Source organism: Dermacentor albipictus, chromosome 4 (assembly GCF_038994185.2).
Source record: "Dermacentor albipictus isolate Rhodes 1998 colony chromosome 4, USDA_Dalb.pri_finalv2, whole genome shotgun sequence".
Lineage (NCBI taxonomy): Eukaryota > Metazoa > Arthropoda > Arachnida > Ixodida > Ixodidae > Dermacentor > Dermacentor albipictus.
This window is the reverse complement of record NC_091824.1, coordinates 104,056,061-104,079,174: the sequence shown is the minus strand read 5'-3', so window position 1 is coordinate 104,079,174 and position 23,114 is coordinate 104,056,061. Positions and strand designations below refer to the sequence as shown.

The 23,114-nt window shown below is 43.6% G+C and overlaps 1 protein-coding gene across 4 annotated transcripts in view; it reads left to right on the top strand.

Annotated features, from left to right (window-relative positions):
• The window catches only part of Sse (extra spindle pole bodies like 1, separase), a 111,089-nt gene that overhangs the window by 86,513 nt on the left and 1,462 nt on the right, over positions 1 to 23,114 (top strand). For all 4 annotated transcript variants that reach the window (XM_070537302.1, XM_070537305.1, XM_070537303.1 and 1 more), the window contains exons 22-27: positions 912 to 1,031; positions 10,107 to 10,274; positions 11,941 to 12,111; positions 14,210 to 14,430; positions 15,951 to 16,031; positions 18,661 to 18,828. In XM_070537302.1, coding sequence (XP_070393403.1) covers positions 912 to 1,031; positions 10,107 to 10,274; positions 11,941 to 12,111; positions 14,210 to 14,430; positions 15,951 to 16,031; positions 18,661 to 18,828 — 929 coding nt within the window. The remainder of the gene's footprint in view (positions 1 to 911; positions 1,032 to 10,106; positions 10,275 to 11,940; positions 12,112 to 14,209; positions 14,431 to 15,950; positions 16,032 to 18,660; positions 18,829 to 23,114) is intronic.

Genomic DNA, 23,114 nt, shown 5'->3' with positions numbered 1-23,114 from the left:
TTCGGTCAGGATCAAATTACACCAAAGATAGAATTAACCGAACACGCTGGCCAGTGCTTACACATTTTTCTGGGCCTAAACTTCCGTTATTTCTATCCTAAAATTGGCCATTGCCAGATAATACAAATGTGACCAGTCAGCATGGATGTGCATGATCCCTATGGTGACCCTAATAGCAGTCCCTTTAGTGGCAGCATGACTTGGCAGAGCTTAGGGGACAGCGAATGCATTCAACACGCCTTCTGCTGGAGACGCCTATTTTCGGCCTGCCCTAGCAAGATTTTTAAGCAATAGCAGTAACTCAAGATGTCATGTGGGTATTCGCCCAACTCCAACACATGCCTTATTTCTTTTCAAGAAAAGTGAGTCGAAAATTGCCTGTGCAGAGCTAACCAGATACGAAACCAATAACCTGTTCGCGGCGTTCGTATGCTTCACCGCACAACATGGCTGTATTGCGGCGAAGCGGATTTAAGGAAACCGGTTGCCTTGACTCATGCTCATTTTTCTTGCTAAAGAATGGGGTGTGCATTATAGTTCTAATTTGTTTAGGAGCTTTAATGCCGTTTCCATGTCATTTTTCTGCTTTGGACGCACACAATATGAACGCACATTTGATTTGGGGGCATGTTAGAATCAGGCAAATAGCATTGCTATATGAATCACTGGTGTGCTCTGGTGTTTTTTCTGCATCTTGTTCAATTCGGCCCGCAGGATAATTTTGTGAACTTAAGCGATCCTGTCAAGGTCAAATCAACGGAAATCAACTGTAGCATAGAACTACAGCTTTAAAAAAAAAAGAAAAGAAAATACTGGAACTGCACTATCAGATAACTGCAGGTATGGCAAGCCACTGTCTTCAGGTGACTTTTCTGTGTAGTCAGTCTTATTAACTAGCTGTCTATTTTCAGTTCCACACTGTCCTGTTCAAGGAATTCAAGAAAATCTTGGATGAAAGCAGAGCCACCATGAAAATGACAGAGCCACCTGTGTTTTGGTCTGTGCGACGTGCCTTGGACAAGCGAATGAAGGTAGACCTGTTATGCTCTTGCAAGTGTTTTTTTGGCATCGACTTCAGCAAAATGTAATCAACACAGCAGAAAAGCTATATTTCTACAGCTTCGCTGTGGCTTAATTATGAAGCTGCTCACACAGTAGTATTATTACATTCTACTTGTATAGAGTCACTCACTCATAGGGGGAACTAGTCATTAGTACTTAGTTCAATATAACTTTGTAATTTCTTCTACCATATACGAAAAATGTGACCAGAATTGCACCAAACATAAATGTCTAATTGTTACAATACCTAATCTGCAGACCATTATTGCTTATTTAAGCTGCTGTGAATTCTTGTGAACATACTAAGCCTTTACAAGGAGCTTTGAAGCCATTTCATAGGTATGAGAGAAGCTAATGAAAGTTTGCTCCCGATTATTGAAAGTTCAAAAGTGTAGCGAGATTTGTGGGAGCTTTAGCAACAGTTGCAGCCAGGTAGACATTTGGACGAGTTGGTAAGGTTCCATGGTGAAGTAGGGGAGCCCAATCAACTCATACGAAGCCAAAGAAAAGGACAACAAAACGCTTGTGTTCTTGTGCTCAACACAAGAGTTGTCATTTTATTTGGCTTCGTATGTGTTGATTGTGCTCCCCTACTTCATAATAGAGCTGCAGCCAGCCATGCAGTGGCTTCAAAACTTTTGATCCTCCCAGGAGCTGGCAACTTGCTGTGTACTGTAAGCATAAATTCAAATGTGAACAAGTCAGACACAACTTGGATGCATTGCATTTCTAGGCTTGCCTGCATTTGTAGCAGTGCTTCCAAAAACAAGGTTTCAAAATGTGTGTTTGAAACAATGCCATGCTTAAAAACCAGCTACAGAGTGATGGCAAGCCATGCTCTTATGTATAATTATGCATAACTGTTTTTTTTTTTTCTGCCATGTTTTAGAGGGGCCCTGAACCACTCTGTCGAATTCTAGAAATGCATTTGCAGTTAAAATAGAAACACCATTAAAGAAAACTTTGCTGCAAGAAGCACTTCAATGCAGAGTTATTGACAATCAAATATTCCGTTCATGGTGCTTCTGCTGCTCCTTAAATGACTTGCACTGTGAAAGCTACGGCAGTGTGGGGCAAGCCCGCAACGCTCCGCCAGCGAACGTCACTGTGGCTTGCAGTTCAAATTTTATTTTCGATTTTCACATAGATGCCACTACTTCCGATTTCAGTGCCTACGACGAGCAAAACACAGTGGTCCTCAGCGAGCCATAGTGCACTCAGTCAGCGGACTTGTTGCGAGACACCCTGCAGCAGCCGTGGTATCTGCGCTACGTAGCAGACTGCAGCTACATACAAGTGTAGTGTGCGCAGTGTTTGCTTTGTGAACGACAAGGCTTGAGTGCACACACACTCCCATATGCCCCAGTCTGGCCGTGCTATGTGGTGCGGACCAGCTTTGTCCTGCACCAGCTTGGCCAACGGATAGTAGCCACATTTAACTAGCGCATTTTTAAGGACTATCAATTGCAAAGAAACAAAGTAAAGTCTGCCAAGGCGTCTAACCAGGAGCATCCTGGAGTGAATGAGCGCTGCCAAGCGTGTGTGTGGTCTGACCTCCAAGTTTCGTGTCGCTCAAGGCTAGTTGAGTGTTCAAAACTAGTTGAAATTAGCAAGACTCGACGGCTACAACGCTGATACGCAAGTCCGCCAAAGGGAAATTTCTAAGCGGGTGGCTGCGGCCGAGCGTCGGCAGATGAGTCAGCTTCTCCAGGAAGTATCTAAGTATTACCGAAATTTGAAAGCAGATTTTCGGTTACGTCAGACTGTTTATTAAACTGTGTCAAGAAATATACGCAGTAACAGTAGGAAGAGGCACACTGATCCAAACACCCTTCTTGATTGATGTCTGTCTGCTATTGGTCAATAGCAGCCGAATATGGGAACCTGCTATATTACGATATAAGCATCCAGAAAAGAGTGAGGAGTAGTCTTCTGTTGAAAAGACGGCATCTGAGGAAAAGGTAACTTTGTGCTCCACTTGTGAGCTCCACGCTCCGTGCACGACTGCAAAATTTGGCTGAGATGTTCACTGCAGCGCATGCTATCTGCAGACTATTTTTTCACCAAGCTTGAAGTGTGGTTCAAGACCCCATTTTACATAGAAAGGAATTTATTGACAGGAAAGACAGAGTGGTTGACCTGGGCTAGTGCGCTCTTGTCTGCTACTCTGCACTGGGGAAGAGGGAAGGGGAGTGAAAGTACTGGGATGGGCGATGATGATTAGAGAAGTGGTGAGTGCTTATGTATACGAGACAGTTGCCTTGTTAGAGCTGCTCGTTGAGCTTGGTGTCCTGCAGAAACTTCAACAACGCTTTAATTGCGCACATTGAACTTGCAGTGTCAGGCCATGAGCCGAGGATAGCTTCCTCCAACAGTGGTTGCTTGCCAACGCTGGCTAGGAAACTTTCCAACGTTCGTCGCTCCAGCATATATGCTGCACAGTATGCACAATAGTATGTGTTCCGTTGTTTCAGGCATCTGGCAGTGTTCACAATCAGGGCTGTTCGATTGGCCGATGAGGTGCGCAGAGCGACTGGTGAAACCAACGCCCAGCCGAATCCTGTGTAGTAATAACGTTTTGCTCCGCGTAACCTTTGGGGGCAAACACAATTTACCATCTGGGTGGAAACTTAATTTAAGGACCCTTTTAATTTAGGCTGATGATACTTTCTCAGAAGACCAACTTGCCTGCGTCCGCACTTTTGAAACATGCTGTCATCAGTCAATTTCTGTTTTCATGCACAAGTGAAAGTACAGAGTAGTACCTGTACCTAGGTGCCAGGGGCGTAGCCAGGGGGGGGGCTTATGGGGCTTCAGCCCCCCCCCGAAATGTTTTCGTGCTGTCCATGCACCGCCGACCAAAGCGACCCCCGGCGCCGAAAATCACTCTGGATTTTGTCTAGAATGTATTTTTGACGCTTGAAAAGACATTTAACCGCAACGATTGCAAACTCGGGCTGGATTTCGGGGCAACGCCTATACACCGGGAGTCACATAACGCCAAGCAGTCCCATCCGAGCACAAAGTTTCAAGGGTGCTTTTATGGTGAGCGGGCTCGCCGCGGCATCTCACTGAGGCCACGGAATCTATGGAGCGCATGGATATCAATTGCGAAACTTTATGGGTATAAATCTCATAAGCTCTTGATGTGAAAGTTGTATTGACATTTCCAAAGTTGTGCTTTAGATTTTCAATTGCGGAACTTTGTGGGTGTAATGTTGTTATAAACATTTGACGCCAAAGGTCTATTGACTTTTCTAAAATCTTACATCGGAACATACAACGAGACAAACCAAATCAACACACTAGCAGACGAGTTGACAAAGCAGGCAGCGAGGTCCAATGAGACGAAGCGTTGGGGTGGTTCATTTGTGTCGTCATGTCACATAAAAAAATATCAACATTTTTTTTAACCTACGCCAGAACATCCATGTCAAGACACTAAAGCCAGCCATAGTAACTACGTTCTTATTTATTTTTTCTACTTTGACTTTTATTCGCGAGGACACATTGAGCCTCTTCAATTTTTTTTTGTTCTCGCTACCCTACCCGCGGGCTGCCAGAGCCAGCCAGAGCGCATACGTTTTTCTCGTATGGCCCCGACCACCGTGCGGTGCACTTCGGTGCGCGTTCGGTTTGTTCTGGCCGAGTGGATTTTCACCGGACAGAGTTTTGGACGCTTTCTGGCTAGCAGACGAGAAAAAAAAACAATGGTCGTTCGCCACCATCACTGGGGACTCGAAGGATTGCGCCGCATTCCTTGAGTGGAACCTTTCCGGAAAGTCTTGTTTCGCCGCTGTAGGATACTGAGCAGTATGCGTATGGTTCTCAGTGGACCAAACGTCTCATGTTTTCTTCGGTATTCCTTACGTAGCCCCATTAGGTGCCCGAAGTAGGCATTAGATTCTGGCCAACATACTTTCCTATGCGTTTTTTTTTTCATTTTGGTGTCTCCGCCTCACAGAAAAAAAAAAATACATTAATGCGGCGCAGCGAATTGTCGCATGGTGAAAGTTCGATTTTGATACTTCTTTTGTGGAAAGTAATGGGCGACGGGACGCTTCAGTTGCCGGATACGTTTATCATATTATTGCGAAAGCAATTATATGGACACTCCAGGCGCATTCCTGCCATCGCCCTCATGTTTCGTGTAAAGTCCAAGGGTGATAACATCGTGACTACGCGCTGCATGCTGTATGTGCGAGTGAAAGCGTAGGAGGGGAGGTGGAATGGGTGAGCCGACAATGGTGGCTCAGTCTTGTGTGCGCAAAGGAGAAAAGCGGGGAGCAAGCGCGCCGCCTTCCGTCGCGCGCAATACATCGGGGGGAGTGGATGGAATGGGGGCGGAATCTAGGATTCTGTGAATCTATGATTGTGCAACATGTTTATTTGCCTTGTTTGACGCATTATATACAGTTACTTCTTCTTACATACATAGACTCATTGGAGACTTATACGTATACTTAAATATCTTGTTGCGAGGTTTTGTGTATACATGCAGTGAACTTTGTTTCCAGTGACACTTTTGTTTCCAGTGACACAAGCCGTATTTTTGCATTTGCATATCCCATTGTATCTTTGCATTTCTAATGTACGAGGGCGAGTCAAATGAAAGTGAGCCTACCTTAACCACGCAATAATGGTTCGGTTCATTATCTGCGAGGCATGCGCGTAGGAGAACGGCATGTCTCATTTACAAAAGTGACACGCAGGTGTGAAGATAAATGTTCTTTAATGCTCTCATACACTGGGTTGAATATGGTTGCGTCACATAATGGACACTTCAAAAGTTGAACAGCTCGGTGTCGCGAAGTTTTTGACAGCTGAAGGTGTTTCCAAAACAGAAATTAATCGCCATATGACTGCCGTGTACGTTGAACACTGCATTTCATTGACCACTGTGAAGCGTTGGAGCAAACTGTTCAAAGGACGTTGCAAAGACATTCCAAGACCGGGCCAAAACCATTGTGTAATCACCCCCCACACAATTTCAAATGTTCATGAGCTGCTGAAAGAAGAACGGAGGATAAGCATCGATGAACTGGCAGACCGTCTGAACATCAGTCACGGTTCGGTTCACGCCATATTTCATGAGCTTCTCGGTTATCGACTCTTTGGTGCGCAATGGATCCCCAAGATTTTTATCCATTGCGAGAAAACGGAGAAGTTTCGCGCTGCCTTGACTCATCTGATCGGGTATCACAATGAGCATGACGACTTCTTGTTTGCAACTGTGATCGGGGACGAACCTCGGTGCCACTACTACGAGCTTGAAACACGACGGCAAAGCTTACGGTAGAAACATTCAAATTTACCACGCCCAAAGAACGTAAAGGCCATCATTTCCGCTGGAGAGGTGTTGTTGACTTATTTTTTCGATCGACAGGGTCCATTACTGATAGATTTGCAAAATCTTGAGAGGCTATCAATTGTTGAGAGGCTATCAACGCCAGAACGGCAGCGTGTCGCAATCAAGAACGAAAAACGTGGAAAATTGACGAATGGGGTCATCTTGTTCCACGACAATGCCTGTCCCCACGTCGCTTATGTGGTTAATACAAAACTGGCAAAGTTCAAGTGGGAAACGCTGCAACATCCGCCATACAGCTCAGACCTGTCACCTTGCAAGTGCTACATTTTGGGGCAACCGAAAAAACAGCTCAAGGGAACCAGATACAGACTTTTTGAAGCAGCAACCCAAGGAACGTTCTATAAGACGGGAATCACGCAACTCGTTAGTAAATAGGACAAATGTCTAAATTCTCATGAAGACTACTTTTAAATAAAGTACCCCGTTGTTGGCTCATTCATTTGACTTGCCCTCATATATCTTGCAGAACTCCTGCTTTTTATACGTGCTCTCTGTCGCGACTATAACTTCGTTGCAATTACTCACGATACACGACAAGGGACAGCTACTCCTGCGTAATACATTGGAACAAACGACAGCGTCATTGAGATTTTTCACTGGCCATTGCATATATACAAGAACGTAAGCACGGTTCTTGAATGACAAAGTTTCATTAACATATTTGTCCTCAACTTGTTCAGTTCATTGCCTTTTAATTTTTCATATCAGCGGCATGCACTGCTTTCCGGGTTTCGAACTGATATAGTTCTAAAGTTAGTGTGATATTTTCTTTACTTAATAAATAAACAAAAAACATGGAAGCATTGACGTCAGTTATGTTGGGCACAATTTTTGGCACATACGAGTATAATATTTTATGAAAAAATACATATTTTACTTGTATTTACAGAGCGTAGCTTTCAAGAATTCGTTTGCAGCATCTTTGGCAATGACAATGCAGTTATTATTCATGTATTTGATCCCTCGATAAATTGTTTAAGAGGAAGCTTTAGGTCGGGCCCAATCCGACGCGGCCTATTCGAGTACTTGTAAAACGCAGAAACGCTTTTCTGAGATTATCCTGCTAATCGCTTTTATTGAAATTGGTTGCATTTGAGAGAGAAAGTTAAATCCTAGTGTCTGTTGGAAACAGAACTTGGATTTAGGGCCTAAATTTTGTTTAAAATATCTTGGAAAATTCGAAAGTTTGAAAAAATAGAAGCACGACGTTTACAAACTAATAGCTATGAATGAAGAACATATATTGTGGTTCTGTAAACGGCATTTATTATAACAGTCAAAGCGGACGAGTTTGCTGTGTCAATTTGTATTTTACGTGAATTGGTTACGTTGTGTACAAGGGTTCTGCAAAAGCCGTATTTACACAATAGTAAGTTTTTTTGAGATTCATGTGTAACATATCTATTTTGTCCGCTGTAGATGTAGTATTAGATGCAATTCACAGAATTGTGATATCATCTTTCATTGTTGAGTCACGGAGTTTTATACTTGATAGTTTCGTTTTCTGAAAATTTTCAATTTTGGCCAATTTTGATAAATAATACACCACCTAAATGAAAAATTCGAAGCCAGTAGTCACTAGAATTAAACTTTTTCTTTCAAATGCAACAAACCTCCTCAAATTTGGTGAAGTGGTTGCATGGAAAAACGAATTCCCCTTCTACATGTACTTAAATAGGAGCACCCGAGCTAAAGCTTCCTTTTAAAGAGTAGGCTGAGCTGGAACGTGCAGCTATATATATATATATATATATATATATATATATATATATATATATATATATATATATTGGGCCAGTGGCGTAGCCCCCCCCCCGAACAAAATTTCTGGCTACGCCACTGCTAGGTGCAGTACCGTATTGCACCTAGGTACAGCTGCAGCCACTGCTAGTAGGAACATCAAAGTCATGGCATCGTTCCGCAGAGGGCCCCACCACTGGTGCCTCATGAGCTCTTGCAGCGCAGGCGCAATGAAAGCGATTGGCGAAAAGCCTGGCGAGTCGGTTGCTACGGTGAGTCGTCTGCCAAGGCTCCGTGAAGTGATGCCACAAGCTCCCGTGTTTCTATTAGCAGTGGCTCGGCCTGTACATTGTTTCAATGGGTCAAATTTCCAATATATATGGTTATTTCAGCGAGCTGCTGATAAGTGGCTATAACGGCAGGGGTCATGTTTTGAGCTGGTCAGCTTCAGGGATATCAGTTTGCTAACCAATAAAAGTGGTGGATGTGATAAAAGGAAGTTGCAGGCAAGCATTGTTGTCACCATCACTATTCTCATCTCATATAGTTATGCTGTACATTAACAGCATCTACAGCGGAACTGCCTCAATGTTAGGAAATCATGGCCAACATTGCATTGGGGCATCATATTGCACATTACAATTCGCCAAAATGAAAAGTGTCACTGAAGGCAGTCAACCGAGTAAGAACGGTCTGTTCCTGTAGGTATTGTAACTGCAGCATTGCAGTGACAGCTGTTACAATCCCTTCTCTTTACGCATCAGCGATAGTGTGGCTGGTGTATCACTGCTGTTATTTATTTATTTATTTATTTATTTATTTATTTATTTATTTATTTATTTATTTATTTATTTATTTATTTCATAATACTGTGAGCCTTTCTCAGGCTCTGACTGGAGTGGATTGTACATTTGGTGGTGCAACAGGTTTTCTGTTTCTGGTTGACTCCCGGCTAACTTTTGAAGAACATGTTTCAAGCATCGTTAGTGCATCCTACAGAAAGTTCTTTTATCAAGAATGACAAAAATGTTTATGAATGGCAACTGTGTTCGTTCTCTTGTATTCTTCTTTCGTTCACTCGAAGTTAGTTTAGTTCTGTTGTATGGAACTGTATTAATTTGACCAATGTTGCAAAAATTGAATGTTTTAAGCAACGTTTCATCCGTATCCTGTACGATCGACTTCTGGGACGCCATGTATTTTATGCCTATGAGCATGTACTGTGCATGTTTAATATTAGACCCTTAGAAATAAGGCGAAAATATTTTGATTACTTCATCTTGTATAAACTAATTTGCAGCCACTTCTCCTGTCCGCAGTTACTGTCAGCTGTAACATTCTGCTTGCCTCGCCCAAAATTCTTAATTCTTGCATTTTGTACTTTAATTCCTTGTGCACCTCTAACGATATAACACATTTTGTAACACAAAATACCTTGTGTCATGGTCTTGATATATTCAGCTCTACTATTTGCTCATATCTGACTTCTGTCCTTGATTAAATTTTTTGTAGCATTTTGTACCAATGTTCTTTGAGATTTTCTGTTTTGTTTTTCAGTTTGATGTTCTTTGTGTAACACATGCACATCAATACCAAGACATAATGCTGTTCTTGGGCACTTTCAGAACATAAATAAATGAAATAAATAAATGAAATTAAATAAAATGTCGCAGTAGAAAAAGTCAGGTCAAGGAACAGTGGTAACAGCTGTTCAAAAGTGTTTGCTGGAACATTTCAGTTGCTGCACTACATTCGGCCCAAGGTGGCTGTCCAGATAGTGCCATGCCATTGTCGTCGGTCGTCACCAAAACAACTGTCACTGTTTTGGGAGGCATCTGAAGTTTCCCTTTCTATAGCTATCTTCTGTTTATTGTAAATGCACTTGTGTTTCTGCCGTGTTGCATAACACAGCCTTTTGCTTCATGCTCAACAGGACGTGCTGGAGAGCATGGAGAATGTTTGGATGGGCTGCTGGAAAGGAATCTTTCATGGCAAAATTGTTGATGCTGGCACGTACAAGGACCTGAGGGACTCCGTAGTCCAGGTGGTTTCCAAGGCGACCAAGCACAAGTTGGAGTGCTCCAACAGCCGGCTACTTGAAGTGAGCTTACAGACGTTGTTGCTGTCTTTGCTTCTCCTGTTTTTAAGTTGCATGTTTGTTTCCTGGCCATAGTCACTTGTGTACTTAGATTTATATACATGTTAAAGAACCCCAGGTGATCAAAATTTATCGGGAGCCTTCCACTGCAATGTATCTCGCAACCACAGGATTGCTTTGGGATATCAAATGCAATCAATCAACCAACCAACCAACCAATCAATAATTCAATCAATCAATCAGTTGTTCAAGTTGCTTCTTGTCTTTTCTGCTGCCGGTAGCTGAGAAAACTACAAGAACCTGCAAGCACCTTTGAGGTAGTATAGAAATTTATGAGAAAACTAATTAAGCAGCAGTGACAGTGTGCTACCCTCAGGGAACTTGAACTGAGCAAACTGATTTTAGTAACTCATGCCTACAAAAAGATTACAATTGGCAGTGGCCAAAATTACATGCATCCTGTGAACAGACTTTTTAAAGGGGCCCTGAACCTCCCCTCAGGCTTGGGGAAATAACATAGCCCGCAATTAGCATGCACTGCTCTGAGCATCTCAGCCAAGTTTTGCTGTTGCAAGCGGATCGCGAAGTCATCTTTCCCTCAAACGCTCTTTTCATCAGAAGGACCTGTCCTCTCTCTTCTGGACACTTTATTTCGTCATCGGACTCTTTATTTCGTCATTCCCTTAGACTGCTGCTATTGGCCAATAGCTGACATCAAGCTGCGGTCAGCTAAATAACGTAGATACTGCAGCCGCTGCAGGGTGCCGCCAGAAGTCCACTGTCTAAGCGCACTGCGAATCACTGAAGACAACTGCATTTGGCTTACGTTTAGCGCGCCATAGGCACGAAAGGCGGAAATCCTGGCATCTACGTTAACATTCAAATTGAAAGTTGAACTGCGTGCCACGGTGACATTTAGAAGGCAGAGTATTGCGTGCACGCCCCACTGCACCATAGCCTTCGCAGTGCAAGGCACTGAAGAAGAAACGGGAGCACAGTGGAGGCCGTGTTTGATTGCCAATAACTCCGCTTCTGCTGACCACATTGAAGCATTTTTTGCAGCAAAGTATTTCTGAAATAGCCTATTTTCACTTGAAATGCCTTTCTCCACTTTGACAAAAAGTGGTTCAGGGCCGCTTTAAGACCTCAGTGTTTATGGTAGCCAAAGAAAATCCTGAAAAGCCTTTCCATAGCCTCTGAAGATGGCATTGTGCAAAGATCTTCAATGCACAGCTTCTGCAAATGAAGGTAGCATCATGGTATATACTCACCGTCATAGCACAAAAGAAATAGACTTAATACTACATGTACTATAAACTGTTCGGGCCTGTAAGCAATAGTCATTTGTAAAATTTGCTTTTGACTGGCAGATTTTGCCTGTGAGTACACATTTAAAGACACTATGTAAGCCATGCTTAGATTATCTATGCTCCCCTCCTTTTCTTTTTCCAGCAATTTTATGTCTGCAGAAGCAGCACAAATTTCAGTGTTGATTTGATTAGTTTGGATTTGCCATTAGTCTCATTTGGATTAAGCGGTTTTATTTCAAATGCACTGAAAATATGCCACATTGGCTGAAATTCGGAACTTGGTTTCACTTAACTACGGTAACAGGCTACTAGTTTATGCTGTCGCTATGTCGCTGTTTACAAATTCCAATTTTGCACAGGCTGTCATTGACTCAGCCGCAGACCTGACCGAGTACCAGCTGTCCGTTGCAGTGTGCCAGCTGTTTGGCATCCGCAGCTCACATGCTGCCCACAACGTCATCTGCAACCTCATCAAGTCCAAAGCGAGCCCAGACACTCCTCGGCACCCAGTTATACTCATCTTAGACAAGGCAAGGTTTATCATTGTCAACTAAATGCTGCTTCCTTACTGGTGGCTGAAGTTAGTTCAGCTAATGTAGTATCCGGTTGAAGTTCACTATAACAATGCGAAGTCGGACTACTATCATTAAATCCAATGCTCATAAGCATCCATTCTGATATCGATGAAAACAGTTTGCATTTGGGCCTGTGCAAAGTAAAATCAAGCATGATGCTTTTGATAGAGAAATTCTGACAGCACATAAACTGCTTGCCAGAGCGATACATGACTCCTGAGCAATGCTGAATCACACACCCTTTGCGGGGTCAATATGCAACCATGTAGTCACTGATGACACAGGATCTGTAATGACTTTGTGCAGTTGTTGCTGTAGATTTTTTTCTACAAAATATTCTTCACCTAGACACTCATCTGTTAGGGCACAGATGTGTTTGTATTTGTGTTGCGCCCTCTAAACTTCACATTGTGTATTCCTGTACACGTAAACCTGCGTGGCATGGCATGGCATGTTGTTGTTGTTGGATGTGAATGTCTGTCTTTGTTTCATACAAGAGACCCTATACATAATTTGCAAGTGCGCTTGTCTGCACTGCACATTTGCCCAACTGTGTAACAGTGGCACCCGTCATCATTCAAGTGAAGACTACCGTATTTACACGAGTGTAAGTCGACTCGAATGTAAATCGACCCCCCATATCGCGTGACAGGAAAAAAAAAAAAAGAGAGAGAGCATACTTGAGGGCGCATTCGATAACGAAAATTTATTAGTAGCTGACATGGTCACTGGACTACTCATCTTCACTAGTGCTGCCATCATCATCATTGCTACGGTCCCACAGCGCGTCGTCGTCCCGCGAAATTTCACATTTGGCAAACGACTGCACCACGACGTCTTGTGGAACAGCAGCCCACGCCGAATGCACCCAACCACACGCAGCCATCGGGGAGGCTCTTTTGACAGGTTCGGTTGGCATAAGTTCGCAGTCTTCTGCTGCCAGCCACTCGTTGTACTCACGGCGGAGCAGCTCCTTAAAAGGCGAAGATCCGGGTTTGTTTCATGACCTTGTCGCACTTCACTGGCAGGGACAGATCGCACATTTCAGCTACGTACGCCGCAAGCTTAGCCTACAGCTCCAGAAAGCGTCCAGACTTCAGCACGTGGGAAATTCCTCACTTGCCATCACAGGTGAAAATTGCGCTTCGCTGCAGTCGCCACTCTCGCACCACCCGTTCAGAAACATCGAACTTGCGGCCCGCTGTGTAGTGATTTGTTTCTTCGGCGTAAAGGATGGCAGCCCTCTTGAACGCTGCTGTGAACGAGTGCTGAATGATTAGTGGGCCTGGAGCACTCATGACGACTGAGGAAGCATGGAAGTAGCACGTAGCCGGCAGTCAAGTGGAATGTGTCAAACCAATGCCTTTCATCAAACTATAGAGAAAGCTAAGCGCGACAGGCAAAGAGAAACCCGCGACCGGTGTCTGCTCTTCCATGAACTACCAATGCTCCCCACAAGCGCCGCCATTCTGAGGGTGCCGCCACGAATGGAACAGCAACGCTTCCATCAACTATCGACACCCCCTCGTGAGTGTTGTGTGCACTGTAAAACTTTCAGAAATGTTGAATAACCCTTCTGAAAAGTCAACAAACATGCAGGATAGCGAAAAGCTATGTGTAGGGATATAGAGCAAACATAAAATCGTAAGTACGTTGCAGCTCCCGTTGGTCTCGCTTTTCTGGCGGTGCCATGTTTTGGTTTCGATTGTAAGTCGACCCCCCACTTCAGATTTTCAAATTAAAAAAAAGTGGTCGACTTACAATCATGTAAATACGGTAAGTGCCAGTTGCTCATGCTGGGGCTCGTCTCTCGCACATGGTTTCATCAAGCCTACATTTCCCACGTCACGGTGCAAGCAAACTGCACTTGTTCATGCTGTTTGCAAAAATGGCTACGCCACTATTACTTGGACAAGCTGCCTCGCCGGAAAGCTAGCTTTACAATTATGAAGAGGGTCTAGTGTGCATATGTTAGCTTTTTGGTGCACGTGTGGATGCAGTGTCCGATTGCGTACATATGAACTGCCACTCAACCGCTTTGGTTGAATTGCAGGCTGTGCAAGCACTGCCCTGGGAGAGTACTCCAATCCTGCTCAAGAACTCTGTGAGCAGGGCGCCGTCCCTAAACTACTTACGCGCCCAGCTCCTGCAGTACCACTACATGGCTGAGAACATTTACATGCAGCACGTGGACACCAGCAAGACCTACTTCATTCTGAACCCTACGAATGACATACCAAGGACGCAGGCCCAGTTCGAGAGCATCTTTACTGGGCGAGTACTAGTTAAAGTATCCTTGAAAAGACGTGTGCAATCATTGCATTATACTGTTACTAACACATGAGGCGGAAACTCGGAGGTTAACAAAGAAGCTTGAGAAGGTAAGAACTGTGCAATGAGCTATAGAACAAGAAATGTTAGGTATGACATTAAGATACAGGAAGATGGCAGTATGGACTAGACCAAATGGGAGTAGGTGATATTCTAGTAGACATTATTAGTAGACAGATGGGCAGGCCATGTGATGCACAGGGCACATAATCATTGGTATATCAGTGTTAAAGAATTCATTCCAAGCAAAAGAAAGCACAGTCAAGAATGGCAGAAAATTAGGTGGTGCGATGGAATGAATGAAATTTGAAAATTTGCAGGCATAAGGTGGGGTCAGTTGGAAAGAGATGGGTAATTGGAGATTGATGGTAGATGCTTTCATCCTACAGTAGACATAAGCAAGCTAATGATGGCCAGTTTGTATTGAAGCAGTGAAATGCCAGCTCAAACTCTTGGTTACTTTCTCTGCCATGAAATAGGCATAGGCACGTTCTGCCCTCTCTTGAATTTGATTGTTATTGCTGAGCGCACACCCTCCTCCATTTGAGAAGAAATGCAAATGCCTCTTCCTCCATCAGTCAATATATTTCCATTAGGCACATGGTACTTCTAGATTAGACACCCACCATTCCTCTAACTCATCACGCACTGTCCTCCAAAGCCTTACTTTTTAATTACTAAATGGATTTTATCAAATAACTCTAATTTCCATTTGGGTTTTCTCATGGGAAGCCTCTTCTCATTTATTTTACAATTGGTGCTAAGCCTGGTACAACTATAGCTGGCATGTGTGCTGCCTTGCTATTTTTGTTATTCTTACACTTCACAGGGAAATAAAAACAATCAGACTAAGTATTCTCTTAGTGACAGACTAGAGCGAGTCATACCATTGCCACTAACTTTATTATGAGCTTTATTCCGTGAAGTGAGCATGCAGCTTTAGTTACATATTTATTGTTTGTCACATTTGGCAAGATACTGTGGGACCTCCAAGCCACTGGGTAGTTTTGGGGCCAGCTGTTGCTTTGCCTGAAGTGTGTGGCATGAAAGTCAACAGATTTATGTAAAATAAAATAAAAAGAAAAGCCAGGATTGTCTTTTACTTATTACCAAATTCTTTTTTTTTTTTTGCATGAATGAATATTTAGACTTGAAAGAACAGTCTGCTTTGACAAAGAAGTTTTTATAATGAAACGGTTCTGTCTCTTAGCAGTGTAGAGGTGCATTCATGCCGTTTAAAATGAGACAAAAATTTGAATAAACTCACAATTTAGATCGATATTTTTTAAATTTGAGGACCAGCAGAAAGACAATACAAAAAAATTATTCCCCCCCCCCCCTTTTTTTCACACCAGATTAATGGGGTTCATGAAAGCTGCAATATAGGTTGCATTTTTAGTGCTTTATTTTTGTTGTGATGAACCTAGTTCTCCTAATGACTTCTTTTTTTTAATTTTTTTTAGCTTGGGCTGGCAGGGAGTGACAGGCAAGCCTCCTGATAAGGAAGAATTCCAAGCAGCCATCATTGGCAAGGATCTCATTGTGTAAGCAAGTTTTTTTTTTTTCTCTTTCTCTATTCTTTCTTGCACTGCTTAGCCTTTAACATGGGAATTCTCATTGCAATGGCTTCTTTTGAATGCTGCTAATGCAACCAGTTATCATGAATAACAACGCAGAATCCTGGGGGGTATTCTATAAGTACAACGAGTGGACTGCCCATTTCGGCCAATGCTGATTGACTGGGCCTGCGCAAGTAAGAAATAAACGGACTGGGAGCACCTATCTCTTCTTCACTTGTACAGCTCCAACCAAACAGCGGCGTGTAAAATGGCAGTCCACTAGGTGAGCTCTCACCCACGTGCTTTCAAGACTGCCACTATTCTTGTTTACGAAAAATTCACCGGCGATTATGATACTCCCTAACACAAAATTTGAGCACAGCTGTATAAGCATTTTCATTTCGCGATATATTGGCTGGCACAGACAACCTGTCTCGTGCGGCAAATTGCAAATGGAGCGAAGTATGGCCTCGCTAATCGGGAGATCGCGAGCGGCAGCGCATGGGTGACGGGCAGGTGCAATTCATAACAGCCGCCACAGACAGACCTCCACTCATGCAGCGCTTTGTTTCCATATAGTATTGGTGGCGTCATCAGTGGACAGACGACGCGCACTGCTCATCGATGCCATCTCGTATCATAGCCATCATTGCTGCAAAGCCAGTCTTGCACAGCAGTGTGCTTTCCTTCAAATGCTTTCGCCATACTCTCCTCTTCCTCTTCCCGCCCCATGGTTCCGCTGCACCCTCCTCCTCCGCTTTCCTCCTCGTGCTCTCTTAGCTACCGCCGTCTGTCATCTGTGTGCCGCATCTGCTCTTTCATCCTTTGCTGTGTTCGTTCTCTTGATTACGAGGACACAGAGGGACGACACCTGTGCTCTCCACAGGAACGGGCAGTGTAAGAACCATGCTCAAAGACAGCAATGCGCTGGAAGCAATTGCATGTGCCGGAAACATAGCATGCCTGCCATCTTGTTTATTGATTGGCCACTTCAAATGGCATGGCCACATCCATCTCCTGACATGTGACGATTGTTCTTCCATACTTAGCGCAGTGCATGATTTGCAGCAACCAACTCAACATCCCACAGACATCTACGTGAACTTGTTTATGGCACTTGAGATGGCAGCTGCAGCAGGGGTTGCCGCACCTCCGGCTGTGATAAGTAATTGTTTGGGAATCTGCATTCCCTGCTTCAAAAATGTTGGTTTTGCCACCACCCACCAGGCGCATAAAGTGCCAGTCAATTCACGTGCTGGACATTCTCGGTCAATCGCTTTCAGGCACACAAGATATAATCACTTTTGCATTTGGCACTGGGCACATAGGTATCTACAGGCAACAGCATGCACCGAAGTAACACCATTACATGTGTGGAACATTGTCGATCCTCGTCAAGCGCCGAGTTATGCGAAATCTCGCAAAAGTGATCGTGTCTATGAAAGTGATTGCCAGGAATATTGCTCTGTGGTGGTGCTGCCATCACTGACGCATGGGCGCACTTTGTGCTGTCAGCAATGCAGTTCTATTGCTTCATGCAAGGCTTGCCAAAGTTGGCTAACAGCATTTTGACAATAATGTTTAGTTTTGCGATGCATGCCCTATCTGTGCTGTCATTTTGCAACAAAATTCTCACGAAAGCAAATTTTTTTTATTTACTCACCGATATTGTTGTTGCGTGGTTTAACTGTATATCTTTCGCGACACTTGGTTACTGAATCTGTCAAGTCATCAGAGAAATGTTCTGTATTCCATTGTTTTCTGCTTTGAATGTCTGAAATGCTATTGCTAATCACATAGTATGATGTGCTACTGTATGATTAGCTGTGACATGAGAGCAAAGGAAAGTTAAAGCTGTAATTTGGATTCGTGCATCCACAAAGTCTCTTACTACATCGGCATATAGTTTGAAATAGTATGATGCAAGGTGCTTTCTCAAACCGGTGAATTTTGAAATGCAGCCTCCGAGGTCAGAATTCAATCCCACGACTTTGTGCTTAGTGGCCCAACACCATAGCCACTAAGCAACCACGGTGGGTGGCTATGGAAAATCTCTGTTTGAATAAAAGAGTGTGTTATTTGTTATAGAATGTCCATATCTTGCAAAACATTTATAAACATGTCTTTACATGCACCCTCGTCTGCTGTTTTTACTTCCATATGCTAAAAAAGAAGGTTAGGATATTGTTCCAGTGCTTCCAAAGGTTTAGGAAAAAACCTGAGTTTTCTTTTTCATGGGTGTTTTTCATGGCTTTAAAATCGCTACTTCCTTATACACCATTACGTCCTCATACATTGACTCTATGGGGTATGCAGCAGTGCCGCGAAGGCGTCCGAATAATAAGGCATGTTCTAAAAAAATTGGGCATACGAAAAATTGGTCATTGACTGTGAATTACTGTTGCAGTTATCATGTTCACACAAGAATCTATGTAGATATTTACTATTCCTCCAAGTGTAGTGTACATGTCTGGGGCACTTCAGGTGAGAACCTGGTATTCTGAACCTTCCCTGCATTACAGAGCTTTATTTCTCTGCCTGTTAATACTTACTGTTTGCCTTTCGCTGTGGTTATGCTAACATTTCACTGCCTATGCCACTGCCTCCATTGCAGGTATTGTGGACATGGCTCAGGGCGCGAGTACCTCGTGAATGACATCATAGAGCAGATGCACTGTCATGCCTGCCCCATCTTGATGGGCTGCGGCAGTGGTCGTCTCAAGGTGTTTGGACCACAGATCGAGCCCTTCGGAGTGGTCCTCCAGTACTGGATAGGAGGCAGGTTAGTAAAAGCTTGCACAAAAGGAGTTACGTCTTTGCTCAAACTTGGTATTTCAGTGTACAGGAAACACTCATCGAGCATGGTAAAATAAACGTGTTTGGTTGCCAGATGATGCTTTTGTGAACGCACATGCCGAATGTTATTTCTTTGCATCCAGCACAAAGTCTACCGTTTCATTCAAAAACCTGCCTGCTCTTTCCTTTAACTACTTGATTTACCCTCCATATTTTGTGTTTGTCGTTATATACTGATAATTATTATGGTTATTAACTATGCGGATTACTTTGGCACAACTAAGGCATTGATGTCTTGTGTTTGTGGACAATACCACACTTGCCACGGTACCTCAGTGGCTATGTCATAGTGCTGCTGAGCTCAAAGTCTCAGTTTTCATCCCAGCCACAGCAGCCACATCGTGATGGGGACGAAATACAAAAACGCTCGTGTACTTAAATTTCGGTGCATGTTAAAGAACCCTGGGTGGCAAAAATTAATCTGGAGTCCCCACCATGGCACGCCCCGTAATAAGATCATATTTTTCGCACATAAAACAACGGAACTTGAAATAAAATTAAATTTTTAGGACAATATCATTGCACCAATGCCCCTAGTATGGGGCAAGATTCATCGGTAAGATACATCATACTTACCGTATTTACTCGAATCTAGGCCGACCCCGATTATAAGCCAACCCCCTAAAGTCCAAAGGCAGCAAAAAATATATATATATATACAGTGAAAGCTCGTTAATTCGAACTTCAATAATTCGAATTTATGGATAATTCGAACTGTACGATTTGGTCCGGCCAAGCTCCACAGAGGTCTATGTATAAAAAAGTCCGTTAATTCGAACGCGAGAAGGTTCCCTCACGGATAATTCGAACTACGCTCGCCTGGCACACGGCCAGAGAAACGCGCCTACTGCCTACACACAAAGCTGTATTGCCTCCGAAACGGAGAGAACGGTGAGAGAAGGCAAAATCGGAAAAAAATCTATCCGACGCGGGGTCAGCCAGAAGGCAGCGGCGGCTGCCGCCTCTCCGTTCTACGTAACCTCCGAGACTTCTTGCCCGTTGTGAATCTCGGAGGCTTTGCAAATCTTGTACAGCTGCTAATGTGCGGAGATGGCACGGCAAGCTCCAAAACACAGCGAATCAAGTACGTCGCAGCTGCGCTTGCAATCAAGAACCAATGAATCAGGGCCTTCGCCACCTTCACATGTTCAGCGTCTTTGTCTCGGCAGTCTTCATCGGTTGTGCACCTCTGTTTTCAGCTTAGGAGATATCGGCCGTCGCGATTCATTGTGATGGTGTTAAGCCTCGGCTAACGTTCGTTTCGGTGGACATCGGTGGTGTGGCACAGTCGGACCCAGAGCTTCGACTTGAAGATGGCGTGTGACACTTTTTGACACGCCAAATTTCTGACATGCCCTACTGCTTCCAAATCGCAGTGTACTGTTTTTCTCCTTCACTTTCGTTAGTTCGAACTTTCGTTAATTCGAACTGAAGCGGCTTCCCCTTGCGGTTCGAATTAACGAGCTTTTACTGTATTACCTCGAATGTATGCCGAACGAAAAAAGTGAGGACAGCGCTCACAAAATGCAAACAGTATTTATTGAATCTGAATGTGCAGAGCTCATTCAACGTTGTCGCTGCTCCACTGTCTCCACTTCGTGGTGACGGCCTTTCTTTGGTTCGCTATCCTCGTTGCGGCACACGCAAAAAGCTGCTGTCGTTGTCCCCTCCAACGGCGGACATTTTTCTCATTGACGCCGAAGTCCCGCCTGGCTTGAAGGTTCGATGATGCCTCTGCGGCTATCATAACTTTTCACTTGAAAGCGGCACTGTAGTGGCATCTCCTGCTTGGTGCCATCGCGATAACACCACGCCACACACCAATACGGCCGACATGACACAGGTCAAAATGGCGACCTCGGTTGTGTACGGTTGGCTACTGCCACGGCTAGTAGCGGCCGTGATACTGACTTTTCTAGCTGGCGCTAGCTATGCACCATATTTAGCAGTTTGAAAGGAAAACTGGCGCGTTTCTTTAAAATCCTCCAATCTAAGCCGACCATAGACTTTGGAATATGATTATTTAAAAAAAAACTATCGGCCGAGATTCGAATAAATACGGTACTAGTGTAGCAGACTGATCTCGGAGCTCGCGGCATTAGAAAGGCTCAGCACAACAGTGGGTGAAGCAGCATGTGCCACTGTGCGTGTGTGTGTGCAGCGTCAAGCACAGTAGGTATGGCAAAAAGTGGCAAGAGACCGTAGAGGTGTTGCAGGTGTGACATTTGAGCGCCGGTTGCTCCACTCGCACGAGGCACATTAAGGTAAACGTTCACGAGATGACGCCTGTGCCATGGACCGGCTGGTTTTGTCTGCACGTTTCTGGTAGAAACAGCCAAGGCTTAGGCTGTCAATGGTACTTTTCGTTTTCTAGCTATGCCATGAACAAGGTGGTTTCATCATGCTGTTCTGTTGTGCTTCCGGTATATGGGAGCACAAGTAGGAGTGAGTTTATTCTGGTGTAGCTAGTAAAACATGTTGGCAAGTAGTCTCAGAAATAGTTTGGCCATTTTTGGTTAGGATTTGGGTTAATAGTGTGGCACAGAAGGAGTTAATTACACATGCACAATTTTCACAAAAGGTGTTACAGGCTTCTTTATGAACAGCACAGCCGATATGGAGAGAGTATACCTTTCGGCGAAGCAATAACGGTGCCAATGAATGTCACATTTTGTTGAAGCGTTGTGTGCAATTCTTAAGTAATATAAAGTCTCTTACTTTAGGGCATATGCTGCAATGAGAGACTTGAAGCCAGTCACTGCTCGAGGCATGTCCATGCAGCAGCAATCCTGACAACTAGTTTCAAAATATTCAGGTCCAAAATTTGCTGTGAAATGCACAGCTTTTACTTTTAAAAAACTTACACATTGTGAGGCAAGAATGACTAAGCTCAACATCACAGCAGTTTACCACAACTTTGTGAATATATCTTTGTAGACATGCTCTATGCACTGACTGGCTTTACTGCTCGTACCGCAATGTGTATCCCTTAGTAATTAGTCAGAAGGTTTGTGTGTGTTAAATCAACCACAGCTTTATGCACAATTTCTGATGCCTGTGTAGAACAAATACTAAAATGAATAAAATGAGAGCCTATATGTCAAGGCAACGAACCTTTCATTTAACAATGTAGGTTGTCCCTACTTATCCGACAATTTCCTGCGCAATATAAGTTACAAACATTGCACAACCACAGGGAGACGTTTCTTTATTGTCGCCATCACTTATATATAGTGCACCTGCTTCAGTGGTTTAGTGACTGAAATTCTGCTTCTGGACATGATTGAGGTCACAATGTGTTTCCCAGCCACAGCAGCCACAAGTCTCAATTTACCTGTTATGTGCAAACCTACTAGTAATAGAAAAAGTCATGAGCTAAACTTATCTCTCTTTTATGCTTGCACTAACATATTTAAATAGTTTTTCTCTAGGAATATTGGACACTGGAACAAAATCTGCCTGGTACTACCCAGTATTTATCCCTGGAGGAATTCAGCTCCATTGAGTGACTCCCCTAACCTGCTTCTATGTGTATAACTTGTAAATGAATTTCTTGCATTGTTCTTGTTACTTGTTATTTTGTGTGTGTGTGATTTTATTTTCGCACTCCTGTGAAACCAGCCCGATTGTGGGCTGCAGTTTCTGGAAATAACTATATTCGATGGGGACGAAATGCAGAACACCCATGTGCTTAGATTTAGGTACACGTTAAAGAGCCCCAAGTGGTTGAAATTGCCCAATCCGGAGCCGTTCACTACAGTGCATCACGTAGTGCTAGTGCTTATAATTTTCTACATTAACCCTGTAGTAGTGCCCAAACACAGTTCCACATCAAGAAATATTGGCGCAGCTTGTTTTACCTTTATTTCTCGCATACATTTGTACAAGAAACAGTGAAATGTATCAATTGATTGTATTGCTGAACAATTCACAACTGAAAACACATAGCCAGTATAGTAGCATTGCAAATGCGTACAGCTGCGAGCAGACGCAGATGGAGCAATGAATGAGACAACGCAGCAAGAGGTATACTTCCAGTGTCACAACACCAATTAGTTGGAAAAAATGTGCCAGCTTATATAGTGGCATTTCTATATGGTGCAGAGAGTGAAGTTTTCCCATGCTTAAATCGGAATTTTGAGGTATCGGAACAGCGTAGCATATGTAAGTTGGGAATTGCAGCTAGGCTAAACCCCATCAATGAGTCAATCA